The 12,625-nt window shown below is 53.7% G+C and overlaps 2 protein-coding genes across 4 annotated transcripts in view; one reads left to right on the top strand and one right to left on the bottom strand.

Moving 5' to 3' along the window:
• The window catches only part of CRHR1 (corticotropin releasing hormone receptor 1), a 50,414-nt gene extending 44,779 nt beyond the window's left edge, over window positions 1-5,635 (bottom strand). For 2 of the 3 annotated variants that reach the window (XM_050763725.1, XM_050763724.1), the window contains exon 1: window positions 5,310-5,623. In XM_050763725.1, coding sequence (XP_050619682.1) covers window positions 5,310-5,342 — 33 coding nt within the window. In that variant the 5' untranslated portion in view covers window positions 5,343-5,623. Of the gene's footprint in view, window positions 1-5,309 lie in introns of all 3 variants that reach the window. The other variant, XM_050763723.1, reaches the window with a different exon arrangement.
• Window positions 5,636-11,616: 5,981 nt separating this feature from the next.
• The window catches only part of NSF (N-ethylmaleimide sensitive factor, vesicle fusing ATPase), a 342,977-nt gene continuing 341,968 nt past the window's right edge, over window positions 11,617-12,625 (top strand). The window contains exon 1 of the mRNA XM_050763710.1: window positions 11,617-11,626. The gene's annotated coding sequence lies outside the window, so the exon portion shown is untranslated. The remainder of the gene's footprint in view (window positions 11,627-12,625) is intronic.

Raw genomic sequence — 12,625 nt, 5'->3', positions numbered from 1 at the left:
TTTCCCCCGCTTTAGACAGACGAAGAAATTGAGGTGCAGAGTGATAACTTGCCCACAGCTTCAGGGCAGAGTAAAGATTCAGGCACACATTGGCTTCATCTGCTGTTCCCACCCATACAAGAAGATGTTGACTGCCACACTGGGTGGGGTGAGGGATGGCTGGCCGAGAGCAGCAAGTCCAAAGACAAGCATTTTAAAACAATGCAGGCTGGGCACGGTGGCTCACACCTGTAACCCAACACTTTGGGAGGCTGAGGTGGGAGGATTGCTTGAGCCCAGGAGTTCGAGACCAGCCTGGGTAATATGACAAGACCCTGTCTCTACAAAAAATTTTAAAATTAGCTAGGTGTGGGGATGCATGCCTATAGTCCTAGCTACTGGGGAGGCTGAGGTGGGAGGGAGGATCACTTGAGCCCACGAGGTTGAGGCTGCAGTGAGCTGTGTTCGCACCACTGCACTCCAGCCTGGACAACAGAGTGAGACCCTGTCTCAAAAAAAAAAAAATTCCTAGGGACTCTGCTGACAGGGACCTCCCTGAATTTAGTAGACAAGAATCATTTGTAGTTAACGAATTCATTCTTTGACTATTAAAACTGCAGCTGAAATCTCGAACTGGCTTTACCTTCAAAATGGGCTCACCCTTCTTTGGTTGATACTGTGAGTGGTTAGGATAGAATCGGAGCTGGGAGAGATCACCCTACTCCCTCTTTTCACTGAGGAAGAAACGGCCCAGATCACTGTTATCGACCTGCCCTCCTCCAGACAGCAAAAGCGCTGGAGTTTCACTGGCTGAGGCTCTACCCTCAAGGGATGCTCCAGATCACCGGGGTGCCGCACTGGCTGGCTGTCGTTTTCTCTTTTTTAATAACCACAGTGGGCTTAAGGGGGAGTTCCAGTCTTTTCTGCATCAGAGATGGCTTTTCTGCTAGGGTGGTTTGAGCATCTCTCAGCCTTCTGTTTTGACATGACATCTGCATCCTGTGGGAACAGAAACGAGTTCTTTCCAATTGTACAATACCAAACAGAAGAAGCAACAACAAAACCATCCATGAAGTCGACAAACATTTGTTAAACACCTACTATGTGCAACGGATTATGAGGCCCAGTGCCGTGAAGGGTAAAAGATGCAGAAAATGTATAATATATTGCATGTCCAAGAGCTGCTAGTTGCTGTTCCTGCATTAACTTATTTCCACTGAGAGTAGCCACCTTGCAGATTTTTCTGAAAGCAGACTGTGCCAGGAACGGTTCCAGGCACTTTCCATGTATTAATTCCTTTTGTCCTTACCTCAACCTCCTGAGTTAGGCATTTCCCCCATTTTATAGCTGGGGACAAGGAAGCCCAGAGAGAGTACTTAGGTCCAAGTACCATGTTCCAAGGTCCCTCAGCTTGAGCAGAGCTGGGAAGGGGGAGAGCTGGGAATCCAATCGGTGGCACCTGCCTCTTTCTATGTGAGGTCATGTCCCTAAGGAGTATTTGAAAACACAGACCTTTCACAGAGACATGAGAAGTAACAGAGAATCCAGTCCAATATCCCTGTTTACAGACAGATAAGCTGTGACTCAGAGAGGGAAAGTGACCAACCTGTCATCACACAGCTGATTGGAGGCAGAGCTGGGACCAGAGTCAGGTTCACTGGCTCCCAGCCTGATGGCCTTTCCCCTTCAATGGCTGCTGAAATTATCAGCCCGGCACCTAACCGCTTGCTTCTAGGCCACATGGGCACTTGGGTTGGTGGCACCTTTGACCCCCAAACTCCTTATATGTGGCTGAACTCAGCTGCAGGCCGATGCTGTCTGAGGAGCCAATGTTAGAGAGGGTGAGAAATGGATTTTCCACTTGAGCTCGTCCTCACTGGCTCTGGGTGAGTGTTCTACTTTTCCATAACCTACACATTCCTCTCTATGGCTGGTCATTTCAAATCTAAGGGGCTTGGCCTGGCTTTCGCCACTCCCCATTTTGGCCCCCAGTCTGTGGCCAGGCCAGCAGTCCCGCACGCCGCAGCAGCTCACTGGCCCACCCTGGGCTCACTGTTTCGCGTTCCTCATGCCTCCTGCCAACGCTCCCCTCGAAAACCTGGCTCCATATCATTTAATCAAAGAAACAACTTGGAAATGGCCCAGATATGCACCAATATAGGGATGGCAAAGTCCATTCACTCATAGGCAACACGCAGACATTGACAGTCTCCTGCGGAGGCTCGGGAATAACGTGAAACAGACTTGGGCTGTGACACTGGGGACAGGGCTGCCCAACGGCCGCAGCTGTGCCCAGACAGGTGCTTGAGAAGGGGGTTATTTTTTAAATGAATTATACAGCAGCCGGATTAAGAGAGTGAGGTTGCAATCATTTTCCATTCTGGTTTTCAAACTTTGCCTATTGCTGCTAAATTGCTTATGTAAGAATAACAATAGCAATAAAACCAGCTCCCTCCTGGGAGCTCACTCTCCTGTTAGAACCCACCGAGAGGCCTTGCCTTCTGCACCCCTCACAGACACGGGGGTCCATGTTTAGAGCCACACTCCCTCTCCCTACAAAGAGCTGCAGTGGGTGTGTGGTTGACTCCGAGGTGCTCAGGCCCCTGCCCCTCCCTGGGGATAGACAATGTCTTCTTTGTCTTCTCCTGACTCACGGCCACTTGCACACACCCTGTCTCTCCCCACTCACACGCACACTTTCACACACCCTGTCTCTCCCCATTCACACGCATTTCCCCCAGGACTCTATAAGCGGTATAGTGTGAGGCCCACAATACAGGCCCCAGAGGGAGCCCTTTCCCAACCCCAGCTGACTTGTTGGGGACAGAGCTGGATTTGGGATTAACCCTAAATCCCCTAGATTCATACTCTCATGCTGACAAAACTACCTGAGCGCTCATCTGGCTGAGCTCTACAGTGAAACTTAAGTGGCTTAGAATATTTTCTGGTAATGGCCAGGCACAGTGGCTCATGCCTGTAATCCTAGCACTTTGGGAGGCTGAGGCTGGCTGATCGTTTGAGCCCAGGAGTTCGAGACCAGCCAGGGCAATATGGGGAAACCCCATCTCTACAAAAAATACAAAGATTAGCTGGGTGTGGTGGTGCATGCCTGTGGTCCCAGCTATTCTGGAGGCTGGGGTGGGAGGATCACCAGAGCCTAGGGAAGTTGAGGCTTCAGTGAGCCATGATCACACCATTGCGCTCCAACCTGACCAACAGAGTTCGACCCTGTCTCAAAAAAAAGAAAAAAGAAAAAAAAAGGAAAAAAAAAAGGATATTTTCTGGTAAAAGCAAACAAAACAAAGCCTTTTATCAGAGTGTCTGGGTTTGAATTCTGACTACTCACTGGTTGTGTGACCTTGAACCAGTTACTTAGCCTCTCCGTGTCTCACGAATAATTCCTACTTCCTAGGGCTGTTAGGAGGACTAAATGACTTAATATTTGCAAAGCAAATAAGCAACATTAGAATAATGCTCAGGGAATTGTACATGCTACATAAAGAAAAGAAGAAAAGCAACTATTTAATTGTAACCAACATTTGAAACCAGTATTTGCTGGCCATTCACTCACTGCCCCACATTCATCTGGTGTTTATTGAATGCCTACTGAGTTTATTAGGCCAGGCATAAAGGGCAAATACCTACCATCTAGTAGGAGCAACGGAAATAAAAATACTTTTTAAAAAGGAAAACATCATCATTCTAAACAGAGATTTGCACACAATTCTAAGAAAGGCCAGAAAAAGAACATTGATCTATTTCCGTGTAAACCTGGAAAAAAAAAAAAAAAAAAAAGAAAGAAAGAAAGAAAACACCCACAGTTCAATCCTTTGAATCCATTTAAAAGACTGACTATTTGGTGTAACTGGTTTGTGCATTTAGACCTGGCTTCGGTACACACGAGACTTTTGGAAAATATTACCATTCAGTGCCATCTATTCGACCTCTCTGGATGTTTTTCTTCTACCTTCCTCACCTGTCTGTCACCTCAAACGCCCAGAAAATAATCTGTGAGTTCATCCCTAGCCCTCAGATACCGGATGAGGGAGGGGATGTGGGTTCAATGAGACCAACCTCGGTCATTTTAAGAATCAATTTATAAATATTTGGGGAGGGGCAGGATTAGAGAAAAATCTCAGTAACTTGTAACGTCTCAACTAAGGAAGCAGCAGCTGCTGCATTTAAAAATCTTGGTGGCTTAACTCAAACCAGTTGGTTTAATAACTGATGGAAAAATGAAATTCCGCCAATCCGCACCCCTCCCCCAAATCCACCGAAGTCTCTCGAATGTAATCGCTCTGAATGCCCTGAGCCGGGTCAAGCTGGTGTCTATGTTTGGCTGGAGCGGACCCTGCGGAGTCCCGAGCCCCGGGTGAGGCGATGCCCAGACTGGCGCGGCGCGGGGTTTCCCGGCAGCCGCGCAGAGGCCCACCCGCCTCTCCGGCCGACTGCAGCGGGCGCGCCTGTACTCTACAAGACCAAAACGCTTTGGAAAGCGCTCGGGGCTGCAAGTGACGCCTGGCACGGGCGGCGGGCCGGACTGCCGGCCTCCCAGCCCTTCCCGGGCTCACACAACCCGCGGGCCGCCCCCGCCGCCCACGAACTTCAGCGGGCAGACGCTGGACGTGCGGTCTGGCGACTTTCCTAAACTCCAGCGCCCGATCCGCGTCGCAGGGTCGGCCGCGCAGCGCGGAGATCGCGGGTGCCCAGGCTTGCAGAGCGAGCGTCGCGCTCCCGGCCGCGGTGGGGGAACAGGAACCGCCGCCGGAGGCACCGTCTCCTCCCCTGAGACTGCGATATTGATCAAGGGCTCGCAGGCGCGGGCGGCATTCATCTCCCCGGGCTCGCAGCTTGCCGCGGAGGGGAAAGGGCAGGACGCGCTCCCAGGACTAGGGCGGGGGCGTGCGGAGTCGGGGAGCTGTGCGGGGGCTCTGGGGTGAGGTGGGGAGCCCCGCTTCAGAGCCTCCCGTCCCGGGGCCGGGGTCTGCAGGGGGGTGTGGGAGGTGGAACCTCCCCTCCCCTAGGCGTCTGCCCCGAAGCCTAGAGCGATTCTTGGCGCGGAGCCGGCTACCCGGGTGGGCGGACCCTCTCCTCCGCCAACATCCCGGCGGCTTCGCCACGATTTCTTGTCTCACCTGAGTCTCCCCCTGCCTACCCAACCCTGGCTCCAAAGGTCCCGAGAGTTAGGCTGCCCCGGAGCCCAGCCTTCCGGGACCTGAGCACGGCTCTCCCAGCGCCCCCGCCCCCATCGCACTCACAGCCCAGCCCCGTCCCGCGTCCGCCAGGGGCCCGGGACGCCAGCGCTCGAGGACTGGCCGGCGGGCTCTTACCTTAACGAGCCGGAGCTGTGGATGCCGTGCCATCCTCGGGCTCGCTTGGCTACCGTCCTGAATGCCCGGGTCCCGCGGACATCCCAGAGGGGCCGGCGGGCGGCTGTGGGCTCGGGCGGCACGGGGTGGGCGGCCGGGCTCCTCGGTCGGTGCCTGGTGCGGAGGTGCCCGGCTCGGCGCTCCCCGGCCCCGCGGCCCGGCCTGGCCCGGCTCTCGCTCGCCCCTTCCAGGGGAAGTCTGGCCGCCGTTTCCCGACTCAGCCTGGCCCGCGGCCGCCTCTTGCCGGCCTCGCCCCCGCCGCCTCCCCCACGGTCCGCGCCGCTCCTTGCCTCGGCTCCCCGCCCCCTCGCCCAGCTCGTCCCCTCCCCTTCCTCCCCCTCCCTCTCCCCTCCGCTCCCCTTCGGTCCCTCCTCCGCGCCTCGCCCCTCGGCTCCCTCCCCGCTCCTCGCCTCCTCGGTTCCCTCCCCTTCCCCCGGCCAGCTCCCTGCGCCCCGCCGCCAGGATCCCCTTTCCTTGCGCCCGCGTTTGCGGCAGTCCTCGGGGCGCGCTGGCAGCGGTGGCGGCCGCCGCAGCCCGGGGAGAAGCCGGGGATGGGGGAAGGGGCCGCGGTAGAGGGTCAGCCTTCCGCCCGGCCGAGGTCGGGGCCTGGGAAGTCCAAGGATTCTAGGGGGACTTGGGCAGGGGTGCTCAGGTGAATTTATGAGGGCGAGGCTACTGGGGGCTAGAGAACAGGGCGGTCCCTACTGAGCGGAGCCGCCGCGGAACCGGGTGAAGCTGCGACCTGCGTTTGGGCAGTTCCCGCCCTGCGGCTGGCTAGGAGGAGCTCCTCGCCGCCCCCATTCCAGCCGCGCCGGGAGCTGGGCCCGACCCCCAGCACCTTTGGCACTGATGTGCCTGGTGCGCGCTGAGACGCGAACGCTCTGCAGGATGAGCCCTTATTCATTCCTTGGTTTCTTCCTTCATTCGTTCATCTTACAAACTGAGTGCCTGGCCACTTTGGTTCAGGCAAGAGGCTGGATCTGGGAACCCTTTGGACCTGGGAGCCCCAAGATGAAAGGGAGACGGCGGTGCCCTGCAGGACAAGCGGGCACTGAACGCTGCCCAGGGGAAAGCAGGGCGCGCATTGCGCTGCAGCACGGCGAACGCCGCTAGGAGCCCGCGGGCAGGGCGTGGGGAGGACACAGCGCCCCCTCCCGGCCGAGCCCTCAGGGCAGCGGTGGGCCTCCCCGCCAGACTCCGGGGCCGTCTTTTGGATTGGCTCCGGAGCTCCCCATCCCAGGAAGGAACTCGCAGCCCTTCCTGATGAACAGAACTTTTGACTTCCTCTTCGCTCTTCCTCTCTCCTACCAGAGCTGAAAAGGGAGAATAGGAGAAGAGGAGTCACTGGGAGGTAGAGAAAAATTCACTCCGCCAGCAAAGCCTCGGCCGCCTGGCCAATGCAGCCCCTGTGGGCTACACCAGAGCACCTGGAGCGGCGGGCAGCTGGCTTTGAAATCAAACAGAACCCACCTGCCCTGCACCCTGTGCCCTGCCGTGCCCACCCTACTCCTCTCTCCTGCTGACTTCTCAGCACACTGGGCAAGAGCCAGCGTGTTCATGGGTCCACTGGCCTTCATTTGGAGCTGGAGTTATTTTAAGAGATCATAAGATGCAACACACACAGTTTACTGGTGAGAAAATGGAGGCACACAGAGGGTAAGCCTAGTCCCTTCCTCTCCTGATTCCCAGCTCACAGTGCCTGGAGGGCTGGGCCCTAAGGGGGCCTGGGACATTGACGTGGGGAGGGGCATTGCCCAGGAAGCCAGCTGCTCACATGGCTTATCCACACACCTGGCACTTTCTAGGTGAAGCACACAGTCCTGAGTCGCAAAACCCGCATTAGGTTAGTGCTCCGGAGCTGTTTGTGCCGAGGTGGGCACTGACTTGCCCCAGTCAACCCCAGAAGGGATGGACATGCTAAGCAGATCGACAACTAACTGTTCCCAACAACAGTTAAGTGCGGTGCAGTCTGATGTCCTGCAGGTTCTGGAGTCAGACGGCCTGAGTTGGAATCTTGGCTTTTCCACTTACAAGCTGTATAAACTTGGAGAATTATTTAACAATACCTCAATTTTCTCATCCATAAAGTCGGGGTAGAAACGCTACTTCTGAGGGTGGTTGGGGAGTTTGAAGGAGTTGATATTTGTAAAGCGCTCGGAACGGAGCCTGGCACATAGCAAGAGCTTAATGAGGGTTAGCTGTAGTCACCAATACTATCATCATCCTCATCATCACGATGGAGTGGACTGGATGCTCAAGTGTGAGGGGCAGCTTGGTCCCACCCTCTAGGCAATTCTTTGTGGGGAGCAGAATTCTTGATCAGAAATTCACCAGCAGCAGTAGGCTGTGGAATCAGAGGAGAGGAGGCCGGTTGGTCCTCTGGCAGCTTTGCCCAGGCCCAGCCAAGGCCTCGCTCCCTCCCTGGCCCCACCTTGGAGCACGCTCTCTAGGGACTAGATGGCTCCAGCTTCTGTGTTTCTCTCTGCTTAATAAACACCATCAAATTTTGCCTCTCTGAGCCCCATTATCCTCCCCTTGACATGATCTTTAAATATGCTAATGCCATCGATTGGACTGCAATCAAGTCTTGCTCTTCCTGACTTTTTTGCCCAGGAGTCAGACCTTCTCGCTTTCTGAAGTGGCATCTACAGATAGCTCATTTCATCCTGTCTGTGTTGATTTCACTGACTTAACCTCCACCCCACCACTTTCCGCCGACCGACAGGTGAGGGGAGGGAGGCTTCTGCCTCATTCCTCCACCTACTTATTTATAGTTTGGGCCTTGGCAGCCTCAGGGGGGTTATGAGAGTTTGGCGTTCAACATTCCCTCTGTAAAAAGGTTCAATATCCCCTTTTCATTTGTCCTGAAACTACCTCCTTTCACCTTCAAGGGCCTGGCTGTCATCTGCTGGGCTTGGTGAAGATGCTAGTGTCTGCCCTGTCCCTCCCTCCTACACCCTTCCTCCCCTCTCAGCCCCAGCCAAAGCAGCCTCTGCACACCCTCCTCAGGATAGGCTCCTACTCCATCCCAGCATTCTTTTCCCAGCATGGCCTTTTCCAAACTCTCTTCTCATCCCATCCCTCCCTTGCCCTCTCCCCTTCCTGTCCAGGCTGGCAGCGGAATCGGCTTTCATTCATTTAATCTGCCAGATTTGGAAGAAACGAGAAATGTGAGGATTCCAAACAGGAATAAAAGACAATCACATGTCCTTCCAAACAGTAGGAGAGACAGATTTGATGAAATGATGGGTGAGACCCAGGGAGGCACGGCTGAGTAGGCACCTCCTGCCTGTGGGGTTCCACTGGCTTAACCATCCTGGGAAGGTTGCTGGTCTGGAACCATACTTCTCAGACAACTGTGGCAAATAACTGGTTCCGTATTTTAAAATGTCTAATCTGTCACAGGCCAATATGATTGCAAAACACTGCGGGAATGAATTATTAGAAAAATGCAATAAAGGGCCAGATGTGGTGGCTCACGCCTGTAATCCCAGTACTTTGGGAAGCCAAGGCAGGTGGATCACTTGAGGTCAGGAGTTCGAGACTAGCCTGGCCAACATGGTAAAACCCTATCCCTACAAAAAATACAAAAACTAGCTGGGCGTGGTGGCATAAGCCTGTAATCCCAGCTACTTGGGAAGCTGAGGCAGGAGAATCGCTGGAACCTGGGAGGCGGAGGTTGCAGTGAACCCAGATCTTGCCATGGCATTCCAGCCTGGGCAAGAGAGTGAGACTCAGTCAAAGAGAGAAGAAAGAGGCCGGGCGCGGTGGCTCAAACCTGTAATCCTAGCACTTTGGGAGGCCGAGACGGGCGGATCACCAGGTCAGGAGATCGAGACCATCCTGGCTAACACGGTGAAACCCCATCTCTACTAAAAAATACAAAAAACTAGCCGGGCGACGTGGTGGGCGCCTGTAGTCCCAGCTACTTGGGAGGCTGAGGCAGGAGAATGGCGTAAACCCAGGAGGCGGAGCTTGCAGTGAGCTGAGATCCGGCCACTGCATTCTAGCCTGGGCGGCAGAGCGAGACTCCGACTCAAAAAAAAAAAAGAGAGAAGAAAGAGAGAAAGAGAGGAAGGAAGGAAGGAAGGAAGGAAGGAACGAAGGAACGAAGGAAGGAGAGAAAGCAATTTAAAAAAAAGACAAAATGAAAGCCCAGTTTAAACACTAGCACATCAAATGGACATAAAGCTATTCTGTCTAATGGCTTAAAAATGTCAAAATGTAGCCAGGAGCAGTAGTTCACATCTGTAATCCCAGCCTTTGGGAGGCCGAGGCGGGTGGATCACCTGAAGTCAGGAGTTCAAGACCAGCCACCACACCCAGCCCAGCCTCACCAGACTGCCCTCACGCCGTTGTCTCCTGTGTGCCTCTGCCCTGGAATGCCCCTTCCCATTATGCCTTCTTCAAGGCTCAGAACAAACATCACTTCCTGCATAGAGCTTTCCAGAACCTGCCAAGTTAGCATGAATGTTCCTGTTGAGTCCCTTGACACTCTGCCAGTGATGTGGCTGAGGCATGAGCTGTGGATCCAACTGCTTGGGTCACCACCTCCACCCTACCACTGCCCTCTAGGACCTTGGGGAGTTGCTGAACTTCAATAAGCCTCAGTTCCCCCTGAAAAAAAGGATGAAAACAATAGTTGTGGAGATTAAATATGAGCCATGGGCCGGTGCCATGGCTCACGCCTATAATCCCAGCACTTTGGGAGGTCCGGGAGGGCTGATCACCTGAGGTTGGGAGTTCAAGACCAGCCTGACCAACATGGAGAAACCTCGTCTCTATGAAAAATACAAAATTAGCCGGGCGTGGTGGCGCATGCCTGTAATCCCAGCTACTCAGGAGGCTGAGGCAGGAGAATTGCCTGAACCTGTAGGAGGCGCAGGTTGCAGTGAGCTGAGATCACGCCATTGCACACCAGCCTGGGCGACAAGAGCAAAACTCCCTCTCCAAAAAAAAAAAAAAAATTGCTAAATGCTTATTCTCAATTTCTGCACTTACCTGGTCATAAACTGGCAACACACAGTTTGCAGACAGGTGCCGATCTGTAGATCATGCTTGGAGTAGCACTGGTCTGGAATGTTTGTGAAGTATGAGGCTAGGAAAGTGGCCTCTTTAAAATCCCATGAACATCGGGGGATATTGTGTTAATTACTCCATTCATCTGTGCATTCATTCAACAAACATTTAATGAGGAGCAACTAGGTACCAGTCACTGTTGGAGACTGAAGCTAATAAAGATAAATATAACAGGGTCCTGGCCCTCAAGATGTTCACAGGCTGGAATGGGAAGCAGCCACTTTGATAAATAATGAAGAGCTGGTGAAATTAGGTCAACAATAGACCAGGCACTGTGGGTGTGGAGGCAGGAATATGAATTCTGCCTGAGACCAATGGGGAAGACTCTACCAGAGAGGTGATGCTTGTGCTGGGGTTTGGAGGCAGAGAGGCAGGTGTTTAATCCCACATGGCTAGCCGGCATTCGACAGAGGAATTAAAATATGTAAAGTGCTTAGCACAGTACCTAGCACATAGTAAATGCTTCAAATGTTTGCTATTTTTATTATTCAATATTATGAATGATCGTCATTGTCATTGTTACTATTCACCTAGATCTGCCTGGCACTGTGCTTAGTTTGGCATGGGGTTGTGGAGGTCACAATAGGTAATTCAGTTGGGGAAAGAGGTGATCTGGCTTTGAGCCCACCCCCTTTTTCAGAGGAAAGATTTTCCTGGAAGAGGTGGGTTGGGAGCTGGGTATTGAAGGAAATGGGTATGGATATGTGAGAGAGGGAGACTTTCAAGGCAGGAGGGTCGCTTAGAGACAGAGCCCAAGGAACAAGTATAGGATAGGGAAGGGGGCTGGTCTGATGGGAACAGGAGATGGGATGAGGCTGGGGGTTGCAGGGGAGGGGCTGGTCTGATGGGAAGAGGAGATGGGATGAGGCTGGGGGCTGTAGGGGAGGGGGCTGGTCTGAAGGGAAGAGGAGGTGGGATGAGGCTGGGGGCTGCAGGGGAGGGGGCTGGTCTGATGGGAAGAGGAGATGGGATGAGGCTGGGGCCTGCGGGGTATGGTGCTGGTCTGATGGGAACAGGAGATGGGATGAGGCTGGGGGCTGCAGGGGAGGGGCTGGTCTGAAGGGAAGAGGAGGTGGGATGAGGCTGGGGGCTGCAGGGGAGGGGGCTGGTCTGAGGGGAAGAGGAGATGGGATGAGGCTGGGGCCTGCGGGGTAGGGTGCTGGTCTGATGGGAAGAGGAGATGGGATGAGGCTGGGGGGCTGCAGTGGAGGGCCTGTGGGTTTTCCAGGCCTTTGGATAAGGGGTGTGATGTTCTTCATTCTCTCACTTAGAACAAGAGATAATAATAATAATTAAGATTTGTCTTGCAATTTGCACTACGTAGCTCCTTCACAAACATTTCCCATTCAATTCTTTTAATAACCCCACGAAGGAGGTATTAACAGCCTCACTTTACAGATGAGAAGGCTGAGCTCAGAGGTCAATACCTCTGAGTCCGAGGTGACACAGCTGGCTTTGGCATAGACAGGATCGGAGCCCATGTCCCCAACTCCCACTCCAGATATTTTTCAGTGTACCATGGAGAGGTGACCTGAGCCTAGTCCTCTGGGGAGCTGGGGTATCACCTTTATCACCTTCAGGAGGCCCCGGCTCCAGGAAAATGATGCTCTGGGGCTAGTCTTCCCTTTTTGCTTTTCCCAGTGGATGGGCTAAAGTGGGGAGTGGAGACAAGCCATGGGACAGAGGTTGGCAGTGACAATAGGTGAGGGCCACAGAGGGCTCCTCCTCCTCCCTCCAAGTCTGACTTGTACCACTCAAGGGCGAGTGAACTTACCCTGGGCACAATTACCATATTTTGCATTTATTAAGTGTGGCCAAGAGGGCCATTGAAGTTTGTTGCTTTTTTTTTTTTTTGTTAAGAACACTTTTTGGCCGGGTGTGGTGCCTCACGCCTGTAATCCCAGCACTTCGGGAGGCCGAAGCGGGCAGATCATGAGGTCAGGAGATTGAGACCATCCTGGCTAACATGATGAAACCCCGTCTCTACTAAAAATACAAAAAAATAGCAGGGCGTGGTGGCGGGCGCCTGTAGTCCCAGCTACTCGGGAGGCTGAGGCAGGAGAATTGCCTGAACCTGGGAGGTGGAGGCTGCAGTGAGCTGAGATTTCGCCACTGCATTCCAACCTGGACGACGGAGCAAGACTCCGTCTCAAAAACCAAACAAACAAGAAAACAAAAAAAAACACTTTTTAAAGGTG

This window comes from Macaca thibetana, chromosome 16 (genome assembly GCF_024542745.1).
Source record: "Macaca thibetana thibetana isolate TM-01 chromosome 16, ASM2454274v1, whole genome shotgun sequence".
Classification (NCBI taxonomy): domain Eukaryota; kingdom Metazoa; phylum Chordata; class Mammalia; order Primates; family Cercopithecidae; genus Macaca; species Macaca thibetana.
The sequence above is the reverse complement of the archived record's forward strand: the minus strand, read 5'-3'. Positions and strand labels throughout refer to the sequence as shown.